Source organism: Macaca mulatta, chromosome 17, assembly GCF_049350105.2.
Source record: "Macaca mulatta isolate MMU2019108-1 chromosome 17, T2T-MMU8v2.0, whole genome shotgun sequence".
In the NCBI taxonomy this organism is placed as follows: domain Eukaryota; kingdom Metazoa; phylum Chordata; class Mammalia; order Primates; family Cercopithecidae; genus Macaca; species Macaca mulatta.
Window position 1 is genome coordinate 6215750 of NC_133422.1, and position 23143 is coordinate 6238892.

The 23143-nt window shown below is 44.4% G+C and overlaps 1 protein-coding gene across 2 annotated transcripts in view; it reads left to right on the forward strand.

Annotated features, from left to right (window-relative positions):
- The window catches only part of ATP8A2 (ATPase phospholipid transporting 8A2), a 653085-nt gene extending 630143 nt beyond the window's left edge, over nucleotides 1-22942 (forward strand). For both annotated transcript variants that reach the window (XM_028837283.2, XM_028837285.2), the window contains 2 exons: nucleotides 14896-14987; nucleotides 22531-22942. In XM_028837283.2, the coding sequence (XP_028693116.1) occupies nucleotides 14896-14987; nucleotides 22531-22628 (190 nt within the window). In that variant the 3' untranslated portion in view covers nucleotides 22629-22942. The remainder of the gene's footprint in view (nucleotides 1-14895; nucleotides 14988-22530) is intronic.
- Nucleotides 22943-23143: the final 201 nt, after the last annotated feature.

A 23143-nucleotide genomic window follows, 5' to 3' on the forward strand; every position in this document is an offset into this window, starting at 1 on the left:
GAATTGCTATCCTCACACCTCAGCCATCTGAGCAGCTGGAACTACAGGTACATACCACACACCTGGCTAATTTTTGTAAAAAAATTTATAGAGACAAAGTCTCACCATGTTGCCCAGGCTGATCCTGAACTTCTGGACTCAAGAAATCTGCCCACCTTGGCCTCCTGAAGTGCTGGGATTACAGGTGTGAGCCATCACACCCAGCTCTACATACATTTAAAACCATATCAGACAATGTATAATTTTTGCTTTAACTCATCAAGCATAATTTGGAGAAATCAAGAGCAAAAGAAAAGCTTCTTGTATTTACCCATATTTTTGCTTACTGTATTCTTTCTTTTTTATGTTCCAAGATTTCTTCTTTTATCATTTCCTTTTTGTTTCTAGAACTTTCTTTATTATTATTTTTTATTTTTTGAGATAGAATCTTAACTCTGTTGCCCAGGCTAGAGTGTGGTGGTGTGATCTCGGCTCACTGCAACCTCTGTGTTCTGGGGTTCAAGCAATTCTCCTGCCTCAGCCTCCTAAGTAGCTGGTATTACAGGTGTACACCACCATGCCCGGCTAATTTTTTTTTGAGACAGAGTCTCACTCTGTCGCCCAGGCTGGAGTGCAGTGGCGTGATCTTGGCTCACTGTAGCCTCCACCTCCTGGGTTCAAGCATTTCTTCTGCCTCAGCCTCCCAAGTAGCTGAGATTACAGGCACCTGCCAACATGCCTGGCTATTTTTTGTATTTTTAGTAAAGACAAGGTTTCTCCACGTTGGCCAGGCTGGTCTCGAACTCCTGACCTCAGGTGATCCACCTGCCTCAGCCTCCCAAAGTGCTGGGATTACAGGTGTGAGCCACCATGCCCAGCCAATCTTTGTATTTTTAGTAGAGACAGGGTTTCACCATGTTGGCCAGGCTGTTCTTGAACTCCTGACCTCAAGTGATCCTCCTGCCTTGGCCTCCCAAAATGCTGGGATTACAGGTATGAGCCACCGTGCCCCACCTGACAGAACTTTATTTACCTATTCTTGTAAGACAGTTCTGGTGGTGACAAATTTTCTTGGTTTTCCTTCCATTCGAGAGATTTCTTTTCATTCCTGAAAGATATTTTCACTGGGTTGACAGTTCTGTTCTTTCAGCACCTGAAAAATGCCGTGCCACTTGCTCTAGCCTCCATGGTTTCTGATGAGAAATCCACTGTCAGCCTATGTGGTTTTCCTCTGTTGGTGTCATTTCTCTTTGGCTGCATTCAGAATCTTTGTTGTTAGTTTTCGGCGGTGTAATTAAAGTCTGTCTTGGTGTGGATTTCTTTGGGTTTATCACCTTTAGAGTTTGCTCTGTAAGTTTATATTGTTCATCAAAATTGAGACATTTTCAGCCATTATTTCTACTGCTTTTTTAGTCCTGCCTTATTTCTCCTCTTTTTCTGAGACTATGAAGACATGAATGTTAGATCTTCTATTATATTCTTACAGGCTCCCGAGGCTCTGTTAATTTTCGTAGTCTATTTTGTCTCTACTACTCAGACTGGGTAATTTCTACTGTTCTGTTTTTCAGTTCACTGACTCTTTCCTCTGTCCCATGCATTCTGCTGTTGAGCCCATCCACTAAGGTTTTTATTACAGTTGTTATATTTTTCCATTCTAAAATTTTACATTTGTTCTTCATGTCTTATATTTCTTTGCTGTGGCTTTCTATTTTTTTTGTTTGTTTTAAGTGTGTTGATAATTTCTTATTGAAGCATTTTTACCATGACTACTTTAAAATCTTTGTCAGACAATTCCACTGTTTCTGACATCTTGGTGTTAGCATCTATTGATCATTTTTATTTTTCTCCCTGTTTGAGATCTTCCTGGTTTATGGTAAAATAAGTGATTTTCAAATGAAACCTGGACATTTTGGCTATTCTGCGATGGACTCTGGATTTCATGGCAGCCTGGCTCCTGCCAGGTAGAGGTAATCCAGATTCACTAATGGCCTCTGTTTATGTGTTCAGGGTAGGGATGGCAGCTCCTGCTCTCCAGGTGCAGGGGTCCTGATTCTGCATGAGACCTTTTCTGACATCACCCAGTGAAGAGGGAAAAGGATGTCTTCGCATTTCACTGGGTTGGGGATGGAAGTCTAGTCATCCGAAGTGATCTCTGCTGACACCCCAGCGGGGAGGGGGCCTCACTGGCTGACTGGGATGAAAGTCCAGGCTCCCTCCTTGGTCTTCTTTGTCACCTCCCCATAAGGGTGTTGGAGAGCCTCGTAACAGTCTCCTGAGGGAAGAAGTCTAAGATCACCACTAGGTCTTCGCTGGCATGGGTGGGAGGGGCCACCCTGTTCTCTGGGGTATCTGGCTGCAGGTGAGTAGTTCAGGCCTAAACGTTTTCTGTCTTGCTAGGCTGCCCCTTTCCTGTTCCTCTGTCTGGAGAGAAAAGGCATTTGCTAGGCTCTTTATTCATACCTGTGGACATCCAGAATCGTCCCCTGCCTCCACTAGCAAAACCTTGTCCGGGACAGAGGAAATCAAGCACTGTGCTGCTACAAGCCTCTCTTCTCTCCAGTGCCCCATTTTTATTATTAGAGGAAAGTTGGGTCCAGGGAGGACTGGAGGAACCTGCTGTTTATTTTTGGAACGGAATTTGTAGTAGGGTTAGTTAACCTTGAACCCTATGGTGTCTTCAGCCAGAATATCCCCCAAACTGTTCCATGTAACCTGAATTCTTAAAAAAAATTACAGTGTTTCATCTCCATAAATCCACAAACACTGCTCACAGTATCTTCCTGAGTTTGGAGAGGGCTTGTCTCTCTGGAAGAGAATAGGGACAACGTCCATATTCTGGCATTTTAAAAGAATAATACAGAGGAATTTATCTTGGCCACTATTGGAAAACTTAGTGTGTTCTGAGCTCAATGCTGGGCATTATGGACAGACAAAGAGACAAATGATGAAGGATTGAGTTGTGGAGACACAACATAAGAAGAGAGTCACACCACGAATCAGTGAATACAAAGCCCAAATGCAATTTTACATATTGAACCATGTCCTCTGTTTTCAGCCCAGGATAGGTACTTTGAAAAACGTACAAAAAGTGTAAGACTTGGTTCCCGCTGAATGAAGCCTCTAGTTGAACACACAGATGGTGTGTGGGTGTTTTCCAGGAACTGCCATGCACAGCGCTCCTTCTCAGTCTGCCGGCTCTCCAAGGTTTCTATAAGCTGAGTCCAAAGTGGCATCTGAGCTTTGGCCTCTCTCTGGTCCCTTGTCTTCTGAACACCTCAGAGGTGCTCACAGGCCCCACATCTGAAACTGGATTCATTGTTGTTCCTGCTAAACCTTTTCCTCCTCCTGTGTTTGCATCTGGATGGTCAGCAAAGAGCCATTCATTGTTCAGGACCCAGCTTCAGTGCTGATTCTCTCCCCGCCCTTCTCCAAGTTCTTCACTCCTCCATGTCACCTCTCTTGAGCCTAGCACAGTCTCTGTAAGGGCATCATCACCTTATCGCATGGTAAGTGTCTGCACAGTGAGGTCACCTGGAGGACTGTGAGTTCATGAGCGCAGAGGCTGTGTCTTGGGTACCTTGTTTCCAGCATTGGGTCTCACACACAGTAGGTGCAGTACAAATGCTGAATTAACAAGAGGTCGAGAAGTCATGTTTTTAAAAAGAAGACGCATATGGATTGGCCGAAAGGGGGAAGGGGAATCATGTACTACCATCTAATAGAATGGAATTTCTGCACGGCTCCTAGTTCCGTGGTATATAAAATAAATATAACTCTTATTGAAGTTTTAGGCTGGAAAACTGATTTTGTTTTGTTTTATTCTTGTGATTTTCCTTCATTACGTAAGTGTCTTTAACTGAGGTAAATTTTCAGATAAAACAAAGGCCTAGGTAGGTCTGGAATACACTTGAGCCCCAAAGGTTTTCATTTCCTAATGATAATGAGTCAAATAAGTTGCCAATTGAGGCTATGAAATGTCATTCCCTTTAAAACAGGTTAGAATGTTAGCAGCCTGGTGGATTGGTCAATGGTTGGCCTTCCCCGAAGGACAGGGAACCTGGGACCAACTTTTTTTCTTGAGGGCCCGTCACATCTGTGTTTTGCAGACTGCCCAGCAGCTAATTGAAAAATAAGTTTCTAAAACTACCTGCTTGTTTTTGGCTTTGTTGTAGTGTCATCTGTGATTCCGATCAGCTGTAGCTATTGACAAGATCTAAAGTTCAGATTTGGAGTTATTTGCTGTGTTCTCCACACTCCCACTCTTTGGCAGTTACGCATGTGTGATTTTTGCAGGAATAGCTTTCTAACAGAAATGTGGACACGAGTTTATTTTTCTCCATCATAACTCAGCTCTCCACTTCTTCCTGAAACTGATCATTTTGCAAGGCAGGAGCATAACACCTTCTGTAGGATTTGTCAGCTTCTAAAAAGAACCTTTTTGTAAGGACTTGTATGAGCTTGGGTTTCACCATCATTACTGGGGAGGCACCAAGACTGCACATATCTCTGGTGAATTAATGTCTACACAACACCTTTCATAGCAATAGTTCCCAGCTAGCATACCTGCTTCTGCCAGTACAGAGCCAAAAAAAAAAAAAAAAAAATTAAGTAATGCCAATATCCCCCCACCATGGGAGAAATAAACTGTAAAAATGGCATCATTACCAACAGCTCATGTGATAGGAGGGAACTGACCTTGATTTGGGACCCAATCCACCTTTTTTTATTTTTTTTATTCAACTTTCTTTCTCAAAAAAATTGTGATAAAATGCACACAGCATAAGATTTACTATTTTATAGTGTGCCATTACGTGGCAGTTGGTAGATTCACAGTGTTGTATAACCATTGCCACTGTCTAGTTCCAGAATATTTTCATCTCCCCAGAAGGGAACCCCATATGTGTGAAGCAGTCCTTCCCCCTTCCCTTTCCCCACCTCCCTGCCCTACAGCCCCTGGCAACCACTAGCCTGTTTTCAGTCTGTACATATTTGCCTATTTTGGACATTTCATATAATCATATAATACACAGCCTTTGAGGTTGGGCTTTTTCACTTAGCATAATATTTTCAGTCTTTATCTCTGTGAAGTGCGTATCTATACCATACTTTTTTATATGGCTGAATAATTCTCCATTGTATGCATAGACCACATTTGCTTACACATTTGTCAGTTGGTGGACATTTGGGTCATTTCTACTTTTGATTTTTGTGAATAACGCAGCTATGGATATTGTACTGGTATCTGTCTGAGTCCATTTTCCATTCATTTGGGTATATTCTTAGGAGTGGAATTGGTGGGTGATGAGATAATTCTGTGTCTAACTTACCAAGGAACAGTGAGTGCACCATTTTACATCTCACCAAATAACATGCAAGAGTTCCAGTTTCTCCATCTCCTCTCCAACACTTATTTTCTGAGTTATTTTGGTTTTTGGATTTTTTTAATAGCCATCCTAGTAATGTGTGAAGTGCTATCTCATTGTAGTTTTGATTTGCATTTCCCTAATGACTAATGATACTGATTATCTTTATGTGCTTGTTGGCTATTGTGTATTTTCTTTGAATAAGGGTCTATTCAAGTCTTTTGCACATTTTTTAATCAAGTTGTTTATTTTTCTCTTTTTGCTTTTGAGTTGTAGGTGTTCTTTATATATTCTGGATAGTAGACCTTTATCAGACATCATTTGCAAATATTTTCTCCCATTTTGTGCTTTTCATTTCCTTGATAATGACCTTTGATGCACAAAAGTTTTTAATTTTCATGAAGTCCCATTTATCTGTCCTTTATTTTGTTACTTGCATTTTGGTACTTGCATTTGGCCGTTGCCAAAGTCAAGGTCATAAAGATTTACCCCTGTATTTTCCTCTAAGATTTATATTGTTCTAGCTCTTATATCTATGCTTTTAATTAATATTAATTTAAAAATTATAATTTATATGCCTCTGGGGTACGAAGTTATGTTTTGATACAGCTATACAATGTGAAATGATTAAATCAAGCTAATTAACACAGTCATCACTTCACCAACTTACCATTTTTTTGTGGTGAGACATTTGAAATTTACTCTTAATTATTCTGAAGTATATAACACATTATTATTGACTATAGTTACCCTATTGTGCAATAGATCTTAAAACTTAATCCTTTTGATGCGTTCATGTCCTTTGTAGCAACATGGATGAAGCTGGAAACCATCATTTTGAGCAAACTATTGCAAGGACAGAAAACCAAACACCGCATGTTCTCACTCATAGGTGGCAACTGAACAATGAGAACACCTAGACACAGGGCGGGGAACATCACACACCAGGGCCTATCATGGGGAGGGGGAATGGGGGAGGGATAGCATTAGGAGAAATACCTAATGTAAATGACGAGTTAATACGTGCAGCAAACCAACACAGCACATGTGTACATATGTAACAAACCTGCACGTTGTGCACATATACCCTAGAACTTAAAGTATAAAAAAAAAAAACTTACTCCTTTTGTCTAATTGAAATTTTGTACCCTTTGACCAACAGTTTCCCATTCCTTCACTCTTCCACTCTCAACCCCAGCCTCTGGTAACCATCATTGTACTTTCTACTTCTATGAGTTCAACTTTTTAAGATTCCATATATAAATGAGATCATGCAGCACTTGTCTTACTGTGCCTGGCTTATTTCATTTAGCATAGTGTCCTCTTGGTTTATCCATGTTATAGGAAATAACAGGATGTCCTTTTTAAGGCTGAATAGTATTCCATTTGTGTTTTTGTGTGTGTGTGTATGTGTATATATATATATACACCTTATATACACACCACAGTTTCTTCATCCACTCATTCATTGATGGACGCCTAGGTTAGTTTCATATCATGGCTATTATGAATAATGCTGCAGAGGAGCACAGATATCCCTTCAGTGTACTGATTTCCACTCCTTTGGATTATATACCCAGAAGTGAGATTGCTGGATCATATGATAGTTCTATTTTTAATTTTTTGGAGGAACTTCCACTGTTTTCCATAGTAGCTATACTAATTTATTTTCCCATCAACAGTGTACAGGGGTTCCTTTTTCTCTGCATTCTCACCAATACTTATTAGCTTTCTTTTTTTTTTTTGAAATAATAACCATTCCAACATATGTGAGGTAGTACTCATTGTGATTTTAATTGGCCTTTCTCTGATGATTAGTTGTTTGAGCATTTTTCATATACCTGTTTGTCATTTGTATATCTTCTTTTAAGAAATGTCTATTCAGGTCCTTTGTTCTTCTTTTAATTGAGTTATGTTTTCTTGATATTGTTTGAGTTCCTTGTGTATTTTGGATATTAACCTCTTATCAGATGTATAGCTTGCAAATATTTTTTCCCACTCTGTAGGTTGTCTCTTCACTCTGTTGATTGTTTCCTCTGCTGTGCAGAAGCTTTATTGTTTGATGTCATCCCATTTGTCTGTTTTTGCTTTTGCTGCCTGTGCTTTCAGAGTTATATTGAAAAAATTACTGTCCAGACCAGTGTCTTAGATCTTTCCCCTATCTTCCTCCAGTAGTTTTAGTTTCAATTTGTATATATAAGTCTTTAATTCATTTTGAGTTGTTTTTGTATATGGTGTGAGATAAGGATCAAGTTTCATTCTTCTGCATGTGAATATCCAGTTTTCCAACACCATTTATTAAAGATGTTGCTTTTTCTTCATTGTGTGTTATTAGCACCTTTATTGAAAATCAATTGACCATAAATGCATGGGTTTATTTCTGGGCATTCTATCCTGTTCCATTGGTCAATGCATCTGTTTTTATGTCAGTACCATGCCATTTTATTTGCAATAGCTTTATAACATATTTTGAATACAGGGAGTGTGATGCCTTCAGTCTTTTTCTTACTGCTCAAGATGGTTTTGGCTATTGAGGGTCTTTTGTGGTTCCATATAAACTTAAGGATTTTTTTCTCTTTCTGTGAAAAATGACATTGCCATTTTGATAGGGATTGCATTGAATCTGTAGATCACTTTGTGTAGTATGACTGTTTTAACAATAGTGTTGTTTTACAGTTCATGAACACGGGATAGCATTCCATTTACTTGTATTTTCTTCAATTCTTTGATCAGTGTTTTGTAGTTTTCTCTATGCAGGTCTTTTACCCCTTGGTTAAATTTACACATCAGTATTTTGTGTTGTTGTTGCACTTGTAAATGGAATTGCTTTCTTAATTTCATTTTTGGATAGTTCATTATTAATATATAAAAACACTACCCATTTCTGTATGTTGATCTTGTATCCTGAAACCTTACTAAATTTATTAGTTCTAAACAGTTTTTTGGTGGAGTCTTTAGGATTTTCTAAACATAAGATTATGTGTACCAACAAACAGAGATAAATTTGCTTTTTCCTTTCCTATCAGAATGCTTTTTTTTACCCTCTTGCCTAATGGCTCTGGCTGGGACTTTCAGTTCTATGTTGAAAAGAATTGGCAAGAGTGGGCATCCTTGTCTTGTTTCTAATCTGAGAGGAAAAGCTTTCAACTTTTCACCATTGAATATGACGTTAGCTATGGGTTTTGTCATATATCCTTTATTGTGTTGAGATATATTCCCTCTATACCTAATCTGTTGAGTTTTATCATGAAGAGGTGTCGAATGGTTTTTCTGCATCTATTGAGATGATCACATGGTTTTTATATTTCATTTTGTTAATGTGGTGTGTTTATATATTTGTGTATATTAAACCAGGCACAAATCCCACATGACCATGGTGAATGATAGTTTCAATGTGTTGTTGAGTTCAGTTTGCTAATATTTTGTTGAGGACTTTTGTATCTATAGTCATCAGGGATATTAACCTGTAAGTTTTTTTCTTGTGATGTCCTTGTCTGGCTTTGGTATCAGGGTAATGCTGACTTTGTAAAATCGGTTTGGAAGTATCGCTTCCACTTCAGTATTTTGGAAAAGTTTGATAATTGGTATTAGTTCTTTATGTGTTTGGTAGAATTCAGAAGAGCAGCCATCAGGTCTTGGCCTTTTCTTTGATGGGAGATTTTTTACTAGAGATCCAATCTCCTTCTTTGCTATTGGTCAGTTGTGATAGGTTGTAAGTGTCTAGGAACTTATCATTTCTTCTAGATTATCCAATTTGTTGCCATATGATTGTTTGTAGTAATGTCTAATGACCCTTTACATTTCTGTGGTTATCTGTTATAGTGTCTCAACTTTCAATTCTCACTTTATTTGAGTCTCCCCTTTTTTTCCTAGTCAGTCTAGCTAGGAGTTTGTAGATTTCATCTTTGAAAAAAACCAACTTTTAGTTTCACTGATATTTTCCATTGTTTTTGTAGTCTCTGTTTCATTTATTTCACTCTGATCTTTATTGTTTCCTTCCTTCTGCAAACTTTAGGCTTAGTTTGTTCTTCCTTTTGTAGTTCCTCAAAGTGTGACATTAGGTTGTTTATTTGAAACCTTTCTTCTCTTTTGCTATAGACATTTATTTCTATAAGTTCCCCTCTTAGGATTGCTTTTGCTGCAACACATAAGTTTAGATATGCTGTGTTTCCATTTTCATTTGTTTCAAATATATTTATATCTTTGATCCATTTTAAGTTAATTTTGTATGTGGTGGGAAGGGCCCAATTCCATTGTTTAGCACGTAGAAATCCAGTTGTCCCAGCACCATTTGCTGGAGAGATTATTCTTTTATTATTGAATGGTCTTCACATCCTTGTCAAAAATTAATTGACTATTGATGTATGGGTTTATTTCTGGACTCTGAATTATATTCTCTTGACTTGTAAGTGCCATGCTATTTTTATTACTGTAGTTTAGCAATAAGTTTTGAAATTTATTTCAAATTGGAATAAATTACTGTAGTTTAGCAATAAGTTTTGAAACTCACACATACCTATGTGTGAGTTCTATAGCTTTGTTCTTTTTTCAAGATTATTTTGGTTATTTTGGGTCCTTTATAATTCCATGTGAATCTTAAGATCAGCTTTTCTGTCTTTGTTAAAAAAAAAAAAAAAAAACATTGGGATTTTGATAGGAGTTACACTGAATCTGTAAAAAACACTTCAATTAGTATTGCTATCTTAACAGCATCATCTTTTAATCCATGAACACAGTGTATTTTTCAATTTATTTGGGATGTCTTTAATTTTTTAGCAGTGTTTTATAGTTTTTGTTTGTTTGTTTGTTTGTTTGTTTTTAGATGGAGTCTTGCTCTGTCGCCCAGGCTGGAGTGCAGTGGCACCATGTCGGCTCACTGCAAGCTCCGCCTCCTGAGTTCGCACCATTCTCCTGCCTCAGCCCCCAAGTAGCTGGGACTACAGGTGCCCACCACCACGCCTGGCTAATTGTTTTGTATTTTTAGTAGAGACAGCATTTCCATATTAATATGCAAATTGATGGAACCCATATGGCCCTGGCAGAGGCAAAAGAAAACTCATTCTGAAGAACTAGAGCACACACAGGAAATGAACCACAATGAAGGAGAAAGTCCTTCTGTACTGAGGATAGGCAAATTAGCTTCCCAATAGCTGGAATTGCAAGGAAAGTCTGAAAGATTCTATAAAATAGTGATGAAAGAAGATACAGAAATTAAAAAGCAAGAGAAGGGTAGTATGTAAGAACAGGTGGATTTGGAAGAAAAATAAAACATATAGACATGAAAAGTCCAGTGATTTAAATTAAAACATATTGGAAAATTTTAAGGTAGTTTAGATAAAGCTGAAGGGAGAAGGGGAATGAAAAACATGGAAGCAATTTAGGGATGTGGAAGATAGAATGAGATCGATATGGAGATACTGTAGATAGAAGCTCCAGGAGAAAGTAAAATAGAGAATGGAGGGGAGGCAGGAATCTCAGTGTTTTCTGTAAGTGAAGGTCCACAAACGTTCAAGCTGTTGTAGCTTTCCAGACCTGAGCAGCTGAACAGGATATAAAAACAAACCTATTCCTGGCTAACACGGTGAAACCCCGTCTCTACTAAAAAATACAAAAAACTAGCCAGGCAAGGTGGCAGGCGCCTGTAGTCCCAGCTACTCCGGAGGCTGAGGCAGGAGAATGGCATGAACCCGGGGGGCGGAGCTTGCAGTGAGCTGAGATCCGGCCACTGCACTCCAGCCTGGGCGACAGAGCGAGACTCCGTCTCAAAAAAAAAAAAAAAAAAAAAAAAACCTATAACCAGTCATACTAAATATTGTCATGAAACTATAGCCCATCAAAGACAAAGGGAATTATTGTAAAAGCAACCAGAAGGAAAAGACAGATTCCCTGCAAAAAATGGCAACCTGAGTAAGCTTCAGTGCTGAAGACATGGGAAAATCAGAGTTGTGTGTTCTGAAGTGTTTGCATTATTCAAGAAGGGGGTTAAATTATTTTCTAACTTTTGACCTTGTCAGATATGAAGGCTAGAAATGTAAGGGTGACCACTGAAATAAATAATAAAGTATTCCTCTAAACCAAAAAAAAAAAAAAAAGCAAAAAACATAATAAACAGGAAGCACAAAATAAATGTCACCATTTATACATATTTTTAAATATAATTAGATATTAATTACCCATACGTATCTATGAAGCAACAGTATAAAATGTAGACTGGAAAGTTATTTCTTTTTTATAGAAGGGAGAAGAATGGGGAGTATAAGGAACTTATATTTGAGACTTTATTATTTTATTAAAATCTGAAGTAGTTATTATCATAGTTAGGCCTGCTCCTGACATTTGCAGGACTCAGTATAACAGTACCAATGGAGACCTTGAACCACGCATAAATATGTGAAAGTTATAAATCAAGCTAGCACAGAATTCTGTCCCTTCATGATGACACCTTCATAAAGTCTGGTGCGCTTCCTGATTCCTGGCTTATTTGAAGGCCTCAGCCAGAGCAAGGCAGCATGGGAAGGAGCACACTCCCTGGACACCCTGTCTTTGCTTCAGAACCCCAGCTCTGCCCTGCACTGAGGGCATCTGCACACGTATGGTGTGGTAGACATCCCAGCCCACACATCCAGGTTCTGTTCACACCCCCATGCAAAAAGCACCCCTTGGCCACCCCCACAGGCCTGGGGCATGCACACTGGCTACATGGTCTACTTTTAGGGGGATGGAGCTCAGGATGAAGTCAAGTTAGCCTTGGATGCAGGCCTGGGACTTCTAGGGTCCCAAATAACTGAGGTGGTGGACGGCAGGCCTGGGCCATGGGAGGAGGTACCTCCTTGGCTGTGGACCCCTCACCGTGTGTGGAGAAAGGGCTGTGGCACAGCGTGGGTTCCTCTGAAGCAAGATGTCGCATTTTTAAATAATATTTCATTATAGGCTGAGCGCAGGGGCTCATGCCTGTAATCTCAGCACTTTGGGAGACTGAGGTGGGTGGATCATCTGAGGTCAGGAGTTCAAGACCAGCCTGGCCAACATGGCAAAACGCCATCTCTACTAAAAATGCAAAAATTAGCCAGGCGTGGTGGCACGTGCCTGTAATCCCAGCTACTGGAGAGGCTGAGGCAGGAGAATCGCTTGAACCTGATAGGCGGAGCTTGCAGTGAGCCGAGATTGCGCCACTGCACCCCAGCCTGGGCAACACAGCAAGACTCTGTCTCAAAAAACAAAAAGAAAAGAAAATCATCATAAAAAAAGAAGAGAGAGAAAAGCGTTCCCCACTCTAGGCAGCATCTGCCAGCACAGGAGCCCTGCCAGCGAAGCCCCATCTGACCTTTGTCAAGTTATTTGACGCAGCTGAGTCTGTTTTCTCACCTGCCTGGTGAGAGACCAACATGTGTAATTTCAATGACCCCTCCCATTCCTGAGGATCTGTGACATTCTCATAAGACCCATCATGAGCTTCTGGGATGGCCAGCGTGGTTCAGGGGGCACGTCCCTGTGGTCCGGGGTATGGGGGCAGAGCTAGTCCTGCATGGTCCTCAGCTTCGGAGGAAGTGATGTATCGGGTGCCCGTTATGTCCCCATGTGGGACCTGGCTGGTGAGGCTACCTTGGGGCCAGGCAGGGAGAGGAGCCCCCTTTATTTTGTGCAGGGGTCGTGGCCAGTGCTGGGAACGTGTTGGACAGGGAGGACAGGTCCTTCTCTATACCTGCCACATTCTGAAACCAGGCAGCACAGGGAGCTGCGGACAGTCGGTGATGGCAGCTACACAGAGGGACAGGTGCCCCGGGCTCGCTCCTCCTGTGTCTGCACATCCGTGCCATCCAGGGCAATTGCTCAGCCGGACCCGGTGAGATTAACTTGGCCCATGGAAGAAAGAGGAGAGGGGAGGGAGGACCAGTGTGAAAGAAGGGAGAGAGTATTTTTCTTCCTCAGCCATGAGATGTTTTGCCAAGCTTAGCTAGCTGAGGCTCACCCTTAATTGCTGATGAATTAAACATTGTTATTTCAACCAAGGCACTCAGAAAAATGCCCTCTCTTGGAAATTCAAAATGAACTTCAGCTCAAAGAACTGTGAAGAACAGCCAGGGCCCCCCTCCTCTTTCGATGGCCCTGGGGGAGCTAGGCGGGTCTGCAGTCATGGGAGGGGCCTCCTATAGTCGAGGCAGGGAGGTACATGGGATTCCAGCACCTGCAGCTTCTTCTACAAGTCTGTATGTCCTCACATCCCCACAAACGCCATGGGGGCTGTATTTGTCTGCCTGGGCTGCCATAGGCTGTGTGGCTTCAACAGCAGAAATTGAGTTTGTCACAGTCTGGAGGCTGGAAGTCCAAACTCGAGCTATCTACAGATTGGTTTCTTGTGCAGGCGCTCTCCTTGGCTTACATGTAGCTGTGTGCTCCGTGGTCTTCCCTCTGTGGGTGCCTGTGTCCTCATCTCTTCTTATTAGGACAGCACCCATGCTGGATTAGGGCCCTCCCTGATGACCTCATTTTACCTTAATTACCACTTTAAAGGCCCTGTTTCCAAATACAGTCCCATTCTGAGGTACTAGGGGTAATGACTTCAACATGTGAATTTAGAGGGGACATTCAGCTCATAATCTATTATGCCTCTAGGTCACTGGCAAACTCCCATAATGACAAGTGAAATGACAGCCTGATAGTAAAAATCAAAGCACTTTGACCTGCCTGGGCGGTTTTCAAGCAGTCCCTTTGGGTTTATAGAAATAAACAGACTGGGCATGGTGGCGCACGCCTGTAATCCTAGCACTTTGGGAGGCTGAGGCGGGAGGATCACTTAAAGCCAGGAGTTTGAGACCAGCTTGGGCAGCAAAGCGAGGCCCTGTCTATACAGAAAATGTTTACAATTAGCCAGGTGTGGTAACGCACACCTGGAGTCCCAGCTACTCAGGAGGCTGAGGTGGGAGAATTGCTTGAGCCTGGGAGTTCGAGGCTGCAGTGAGCTGTGATTGTGCCAGTGCACTCCAGTCTGGACCACAGTGAGACCCCAGCTTTTTAAAAATTAGAATAGAAATAGCCAAGCTCCCGAACAGTTCCACATTTCTTCACAGCGGTGGCAACCTTGAAGCGAACAGGTTCAGGAAAGGCAGGGACTGCTCCTTAGGCGTCTGTTTTGGAAAACTCGCCTTGACTTTTCAACGGGGTTCAAAATAATCAAGTTCTGCAGAACGAAACTGGGCTGTGGCTGGGGTCCTGAGGACCCCGCGGGGCTCCCACCCCGTGCAGGCAGGGGGCTGCATGCAGGAGTGAGCAGCTGAGCCCTTTACCCGGAAACAGGCCTCTCCTTGCAGAAGTGGCCTGAAAAGCCCAGGGTCCCGCGGGTATGGACCGGGCACAGGCACGTTTTTCACCACAGGGAGCCAGCAGCGAGGCGCCCAGATGGCAGGTGCTGGAAATAACGGGCAGCTGGTGAAGCACCAAGCCTTACCCGACGTGGGGAGGTGATCCCTACCTCACCCCACCCCCTTCTGTCTGTCTCCTTGTACAACCCGAGTGTTCAGGTGAGTCGAGACTGACGCGCTTGCTTTATCTGCAGGGTGAACGAGCGCGACCGCCTAATCAAGAGGCTGGGCCGGAAGACGCCCCCGACGCTGTTCCGGGGCAGCTCCCTGCAGCAGGGCGTCCCGCGTGAGTACGGCGGGCGGGGCTGATGGGGAGTGGGTGTCGGTGGCGGGGGGGGGAGGGGGGGTGATGGGGAGTGGGTGTCGGTGGAGGGCGGGGGTGATGGGGAGTGGGTGTCGGTGGAGGGCGGGGGTGATGGGGAGTGGGTGTCGGTGGAGGGCGGGGGTGATGGGGAGTGGGTGTCGGTGGAGGGCGGGGGTGATGGGGAGTGGGTGTCGGTGGAGGGCGGGGGTGATGGGGAGTGGGTGTCGGTGGAGGGCGGGGGTGATGGGGAGTGGGTGTCGGTGGAGGGCGGGGGTGATGGGGAGTGGGTGTCGGTGGAGGGCGGGGGCTGATGGGGGGCTGGGTGGGTGCTGATGGGGGTTGCGGGTGGGGCGCGCGTTTGGAAGTGGAACTGCAACATGTGTATTTGGCCCCAGGAACGTGCAGCCTGAGTGTAGGTAATTCCCTGGGACCACAAAATCCTTAAATCCTGATGTGTTTATGATCCTTCCATCAGCCTCCCAAGAGGACTTTTTTAAGGTTGAAGCAGTATGACCTTTAAACTGTTGCGCCTAAAGCTAGCGACATGAACTGTTTTGTGTAGTATTGCCATATTGATTGAAACAGTGACCATCATTGGGGAAGAACATCATGCTTCTCCCAGGAAGGCTGCCCCACGTCTAAGGCTGACGTCCCCCTGCCACCCCCGCCCTCACCTCCGGATTCCAGAGGAGAGTGGGAGGCTGTGAAATATCCCCTCTCCCCTGTCCCAGACTTTGGAGCTCGGCGCGGGGGAGCTCGTGGGCTTGTTTTTAGCAATCCAGCCATCAGATCCCAGCTGAGGCAGATCCAGGCCACCTTCCCCAGGGCCAAGGCCAACCCAGCCCTGCCTCTCTGGGTCCTGCGGCCTTCCCCAGCCCCTCTCCACCCCCATCACATGCACATGCCAGCTTTTCCTCCCATACCTACTCCCTGCCTCCCTTTCCCTTCCCGAGGAGTTTAGAGGGAAACTGGCAGAAAGAGATGAGTTGGGTCAGATGCGGTGGCTCACGCCTGTAATCCTAGCACTTTGGGAGGCCGAGGTGGGTGAATCACTTGAGGTCAGGAGTTCAAGACCAGCCTGACCAACATGGTGAAACCTCATCTCTATTAAAAATACAAAATTAGCCGGGCGTGGTGGCCCCTGCCTGGAATCCCAGCTACTTGGGAGGCTGAGGCAGGAGAATCACTTGAACCCAGGAAGCGGAGGTTGTGGCCAGCCAAGATCATGCCATTGCATTCCAGCCTGGGCAACAAGAGTGAAACTCCATCTGAAAGAGAGAGAGAGAGGAAGGGAGGGAGGGAGGGAGGGAGGAAGGAAGGAAAGAAGGAAGGAAGGAAAGGAAGGAAGGAGAGAAGGAGAGAGAGGTTTATGAAAGAATCACTGTTCACACAGTACAGGCAGTGAAGGATCTGTGTTCAGTTGAGCTCCGCCTGTCAACAGGTATTGGCAGATTCTCTCAATGGAGAGAGAAGGAGGGAGATAGAATATCATTGCTTTTTAGTGATCTACTCCCTGTCCTCACTTTGCCATGTGGAATATCGTATGGGAAGAAGGGGACTGACATGTTTCTGTCCTTTAATGCTCCACTGCCCTGGGAGGTGGCTAATGCCACCCCAAGGAGACAAAGCAGAGGCTCGGGTCAGAAAGTGGTTGGCCCAGCATTGCTCAGTGGCATGCCACGAGGTCTGGATTGCAGCCTCAGACTCTGGCCCAAAAGAGAGGTCAAGTCAAGAGGTTTGATGGGACAGGAGTGCTAACTGTAGGGCAGCCCTCTGGAGATGGGCTGCCTGGGTTCCTGTCCCTGCCCCCCTACTTTTTTGTGACTTTGGGCAATTTACTTAATGTCTGCTTCTGCATCTGTAAAGTTGGGTAATATGAGAACTTACTGGACGCTAGAGGTCCAGTGCACCCACAGCTGCACAGAAAGCCAATCACTGAGACAACAGTTATTGCCAAGGAAGAAGACTTTATCTGGTGCTATAGCCAAGGAGGTGGCAGATTAGTCTCAAATCCATCTCCCTGACTGACTAAAATTAGGGGTTTATATAGCAGGGAAGAAATGTTAGCAATGTGTAAGAAAACAGGAATCAGGATGGGTAAGGAAGCAATCAAGATTAATGAGGGGCTTAGCATCTCATTGTCTGGATGAGATCATTGGGTGAGTTTCAGATCTTTGCTGCTTTTTGAGAGGCCTGGGGGTCCTTACAGAGGAAGGAACTCAGATAAAACAAATATAAGTGTCAAGCTTTAAGCCCAGAAGGGTCATTTCTATGTTAAAAAAAGAAAAAAAAAAAAAACTGTCTGTGGGACTATTGGGTCAGTTTCAATTAGGAGGATTAAATGAGATCATAAAGATAAAGTACCTAGAACAGTATAGGCAATATAGCGTTCAATAAATGTTGGGTATTATTTTTCTGTCATTAGCTGAATAATTTTGGGAAACTTAATTTCTCTAAATTTTTATTTTCTCCTATGGAAGAAAAAGAATGTTAATGATATACATCTTACACAGTCCTTGTGAGTCTTCATGACAGTAGGTGTAAAGCACCTTCTGTATGCCAGACACAGAGAAAACACATACAGGTTCCCAGGGTCTGTTCTGTGGAGCCGTGTTGCCTCTCTGATGAATGTTTCAAAATAACCATAGACAGAATATACACGAGATATATATTGTGATCAAAGACCAAATGAGAATTTTTATGGGAGAGTCATAAATGTCTTAAGACAACTACTAAATGCTTTTCTTAAGTCAATATTTGGAAGGCCAAAAAAAATCTACTGAATAAATATAAGAAATAAGAAGGCTTCTAAAATCACACCATATTTTTTAAACACTCAGTGACTAGTACCAGAACCTGATGGATAACTTAGGACATTTCTGTCACTAATAGCCAGAGAAGATCATCGGGTGGTCAGAGCTGGTCCTGGGGTGCAGGACGGGCATATAGCAGATCTCAGCCTTTTATGTTCCCCCTGGGTCTGTCCAGGAAACTGGCAGGAAAAACTCTAATCTTGGTAGTATTTTAGTTCCTGTGAGCCACCAACATACAATATTTGTAATCAGCATTTCCTACACAGTCTGATTTCCTCATTGTCCCCATGGTCTTCTCATTTCTATGGCTATTAGGAATCTTTCCAGACAGGAAACTGCTATTTTCATTAAGATGCTATCAGAGCGCAGATTCAAAGGAATGCTACTTAAGGGGAGTTTTATTCCAAAATAATGAAAAAAAATGACATGATTGTATGGATTTTACCAAATGTTCTACCCAGAGAAGACAAAACAGCTAAGAAATCCATCTATCTTCCCACCTCCTTTCACCTACACAATTCCATCCTCCATTCTGGCTGTGGCTATTTAGAAAGCAGATGCTTTAGGAAGCCAGCCAGGGAAAGTTCAGTTAGTTGGGTCCATGAGAGCTCCCTCCAGGCCCCCATCAGGACTTTCTGGCTGCTTGGACTTCCTGAAGGATGAGTGAAAGTGGGGGATGCAAAGACCTGGAGGCTTCCTCTGAGCTCCCTGTTTGGATGCAAATGGCAGTTAAAGGTTCAGGAGGCAGAGCTGGGAGCAGGTCTTTATCTTCCTCAGGTGGGACGGAGGCTGGGCAGGCAGGGATGGTTGAGGGGTGATGGTGTCTGGTTTTCCAGTAAAACTCCTCCTGTGACAGCTCTAACTCCCACCAGGCCTGTTTTCTAAGAGGAAAATGTTTTATCTGAACCTGGGAGGACTCCCTCTCCCAAGATAAACGTATCAGGCCATCCTCCTTTCACTGTTGAATTGTAGACTCCACTTTCATTCTTGGTTAAGGTTAAGAAAGTCTTAGCGTACAACATGCTGGAAATGTGGCGGTGGGTGCGAACAATGGGAACTAGGGAGGATAGTGGGAGACATTTAGCACAGACCTCGGGGTGCTCCACTTACCCTGGGAGGTTTACAACAGGAGGGGGAACTCTTCTCTGCCTGTCTCTTCAGAGGAAAACCTTGAAACCCTTCCCACCCCGGGGGGCCGAATTACCCGCTGCAATCCCGTGGGAGGCCCTTGTGGCTGCGGCACTAATGCACACAGAAGAAGTGACAGAGTTATGAGCTGAAGAAGCCCCCGGAGTTGGGTTTCCAGCAGACACAGGCATGTTATGGAAAACAAGATAAATAGAAGAAAAAAGCTTTTGCACCTTCCATTTAAACAGGAAGTAGACTATTCCAAAGGCTAAGATACCTTTCCCAAAAGGACACTCCCAAATTTATTTTTATGTCTCCGTGAGCTCCCCACAACCAGGAGAAAAAAGCAGGCCAAAAGAGATATAATACGTAGTTAATTGTTCTTTTTGGACAGACTGTTGACACCAAACACCAGCCCTTTCTTTTCTGGCATGGATGCGGAGGCCTCCATGTGGGCGCAGTGCGAACTGGTACTGACAGAGGGAGAGGATCCTGCAGCGTGGGTGTGACAGGCCATGAACATGTCCTGGAGCCCATAGAGAGGACTGGAGCTGGAGAGAACTTGTGCCTTCCCTGGTCCAAGCCATTTAATTTACAGAAAAGTACACCAAGACCCAGGGAGCTTAAAGAGCCCAAAGTCACATGGACAAGTAGCAGCAAGCAAGGACTAGAGCCACCCTTTGTTTCCTGGCCACCACCCCAACCCCGTGCTGCAGCCACTTGGGGCCCCCAGAATCTAAGATAAAAACAAGCAAGTGGAGAAGAACGTCTTCAGGGTGGAGAGCTCAGTAGTCCTCAGCCTGCCACTAGAAGAGTTTATAAAGAGTATGTCCAATTCTTTGGGGTGACCGTTCCTTACTCAGAACCCCTTCAGTAGGACTGAGGAGCAGCCCTTGGGATGGTGCAGCAGCTGTGGAGCCGGTGGTGACCCTGCCATTGCAGCTGCTGTTCTGCCAGGCCCCCTCAGGAAGACATCAGAGGTGTACTAGAAACGTTCCTTATTAAAGAAGTGGAGAATGGCAATTGTCCAAGTTGACCACAGTACATAGCCTCGTTACTGGAGCAGATGAGGCCGTGTTATTTACCTTGTTACTGGAGCAGATGAGGCAGTGTTATTTGCTAGATTTTGCTTTGAAACATCCCAAGGAAAGACGTCTCCTCTTGGATTGCAGTAGAAAGGCTTCACAAGGACCTGCTTGTACAGGATTTGGGATGAGAGTGTGTGTGCCACACGGTGCCAGAGGGAGGCGGGAGGCTGGGGCAGCTCCTCCAAAGCCGGGCAACGGAGGTTTCCTTGTCCCAGCTGATTTCTGATTAAGCAACTTGGTGAAAATCCAAAAGCTCTTAGGAGAACAGGAGGGGTGGCCTTTGCTCTTCAGTGCTTGGAAGCAGATCCCGTGAAGGCTCTAAAGCCCTGAGTATCAGGAAGTTCAAGTGCGCTAGGTGTGGACCCAAGGCTGGAACAAGCATGTTCGCCTCCAAGGGAGCTCCCCTCCCGGCTGGTGCTGCCTTCAGGCTCAGGGACCCACCTGCTCCTGGTCCCAGCTATCTGGGGGCTCACACTGGTCTGGGAGCTGCTTCACTGTGGCTACCACGTGGTGGGAATGTTTGGGTTGTAGGTTTTGTTTTGCTAGAAATGGAGGTGAGCAAGTAGACAAAAGCCCCCTGTGGAGGATTCCTCTCTGTTCTGTTCGCCTGGCTCAGCTTGCATCACCTTCTCTCCCACCTACTGTCTCTTCCTCCCATGGCCTCACTGGCCTGGGCCCTCCTCTCTGCTGCTCAGCCCATGTCCTCAGTCAACTCTCAGGCCACCTCTGCGGACAAGCCCTTGCCTCCCCGGATAACCCCCTGAGCCCTCGGCATTCTCAGGCAGTGGCTGGCAGGCATGCCGTCTGGAAGAGCCGGAAAGCCAGCCCTGGACTGGGACTCTCAGTTATGGGAACACACAGAGTAAGAAAACAGCCTGAATGTCTTCTTTTAAAATCTCCTCCTCTTCTCCATCGCGCGGGGACTCTTCTGTCTTGTGACTGTACGTCTTGATACTCTAGAAATTTCCTTGTTAAGCCAGATGTCTGAGGAAATTAGCAGGCAGTCCAGGAACTGATACATGGGCACACTTTCCGACTTCTTTTCTCCTGTTAAAGAGTATGACAGTGAATTCACAGCTCCCCTGACAAGTTGTAAGCATGCACGGATGGAAGTCAAGATTGTCGGGTTTCAATTGTGCTGTCTTTTGGCCAGAATGTCTAATTGAGCTGTGGGGCTTTTCCAGACCCCTGACACACAAGGATTAGCCTACGGAGAGCGGGCCTTATACATGTCTTTTTGTGGGAAGGGCCAGTTGGAAGCAAAGCCCCACTCTGGGCTTGTGAACACTAAAGCCGTTTCTCGGCTGTAGAGTGTGGATCCTGGGTTTGCTTCCCAGCTCCGCCACGCATGAGGCCTGTGACCTTGAGCAGGTCACAGATATCTCTGTGCCTCAGTTTTCCCATCTGTGAAGTGGGAGGAATATAACCACCTATCTCATAGGGTTTCTGGGAGGATTAAATGAGCTCTATGTTATAGAACAGTGTCTTAGACACATGGCATTTCATGAGTCTTGGCTACTATTTATTTTATTAGTAGTATATGAACTGATTGTGTAAGAACCATTCTTCCTGTGACGACAGGTCCAGTCAATCACTAAATTCCTTTTGACTTTATTGTGTGACCTTTTTCTTTCTTTACACGGAAACAACCCTACTTTGATTACTTATTACCAGTCCAGATCAGTCTCGATTTAAAAACAGGGCTGGGCGCGGTGGCTCACGCCTATAATCTCAGCACCTTGGGAGGCCAAGGTGGGCAGATTGCTTGAGGTCAGGAGTTCGAGACCAGCCTGACCAACATGGTGAAATCCCATCTCTACTAAAAATACAAAAAAAAAAAAAAAATAGCTGGGCATGGTGGCGCATGCCTGTAGCCCTAGCTACTCAAGAGGCTGAAGCAGGAGAATTGCTTGAACCCTGGAGGCGGAGGCTGCAGTGAGCCAGGATCACGCCGCTGTACTCCAGCCTGGGCAATGGAGCAATATTGTGTCTCAAATAAATAAATAAATAAACAAACAAGAAGGCCCCGGGCATCACGTGCATTTTGCCAGCTTGCACTGTTAGTGTTGTATGTGTTTTCCCTGGCATGTTTTCAGCTTCATAAATTAGCGGCTCTCCTGCGGCATCAGGCAGACGGGAGTATTTCCTCTTAACTGGCAGTGGGAAAGTGGAGATGGGGACCAGTGACCCACTGTGTATGATTCCCACCCTGAGCTCAGCCGCAGCCCCCTAGAAATAGGAAACGTACCCTCAGAGCCGTTCCCATCCCAGCATCAGCAGCGAGAACCATGGGACCCCAGTCAGCCTGCACACGGCCGCCACGGCCCCTCTATGGCCACAGGTTTCTTCATCTCAAGCCTCCAACTATCCAAGGCTAAGGAGGCCAGGTGTCGCACACCACTCGCCCGCACGCTGCCAAAAAAGCAGCGTATTTAAACCTAGTGTGCTCCCCCAGTTCTCCTGTTAACCAGTTTCTCCTGTGTGCTTCACTTTCAGATGGGTATGCTTTTTCTCAAGAAGAACACGGAGCTGTGAGTCAGGAAGAAGTCATCCGTGCTTATGACACCACCAAAAAGAAATGCAGGAAGAAGTAAGACTTGAATTTTCCTGACTGATCTTAGGAAAGAGATTCAGTTTGTTGCACCCAGTGTTAACACATCTTTGTCAGAAAAGACTGGCGTCTGCAGCCAAAACACCAGAAAACACATTTCTGTGGCCTTAGCCAAGCAGTTTGTTAGTTACATATTCCCTTGCAAACCTGCAAACCTGGAGTGTAGACCGCAGGGGAAGCTATCTTTGCCCTCCCAACTTGTTTGCAGCGCTTAGCCTAACTTTTGTTTACGTCGTTATGAAGCAGTCAACTGTGCTCTGTGAGGTGTGAAATTAAAAACATTATGTTTCACCAGTATTTAAACATCAGTACTAGTTGTCCTGGGAGAAAGGGAAAGTTTTATGTTGCGTGAGAAGCCCGTCTTGTGTAATTGGAGCAGGGCACACTTGCTTCCTGTTTGATTAACTCACAGATTACATCCAGCGGGCCACATGCAGACCTCACTGTAGGCAGGTCGCTCTCCTGCTTTGATTCCTGTTTTGTTTGTGTAAAGTTGGC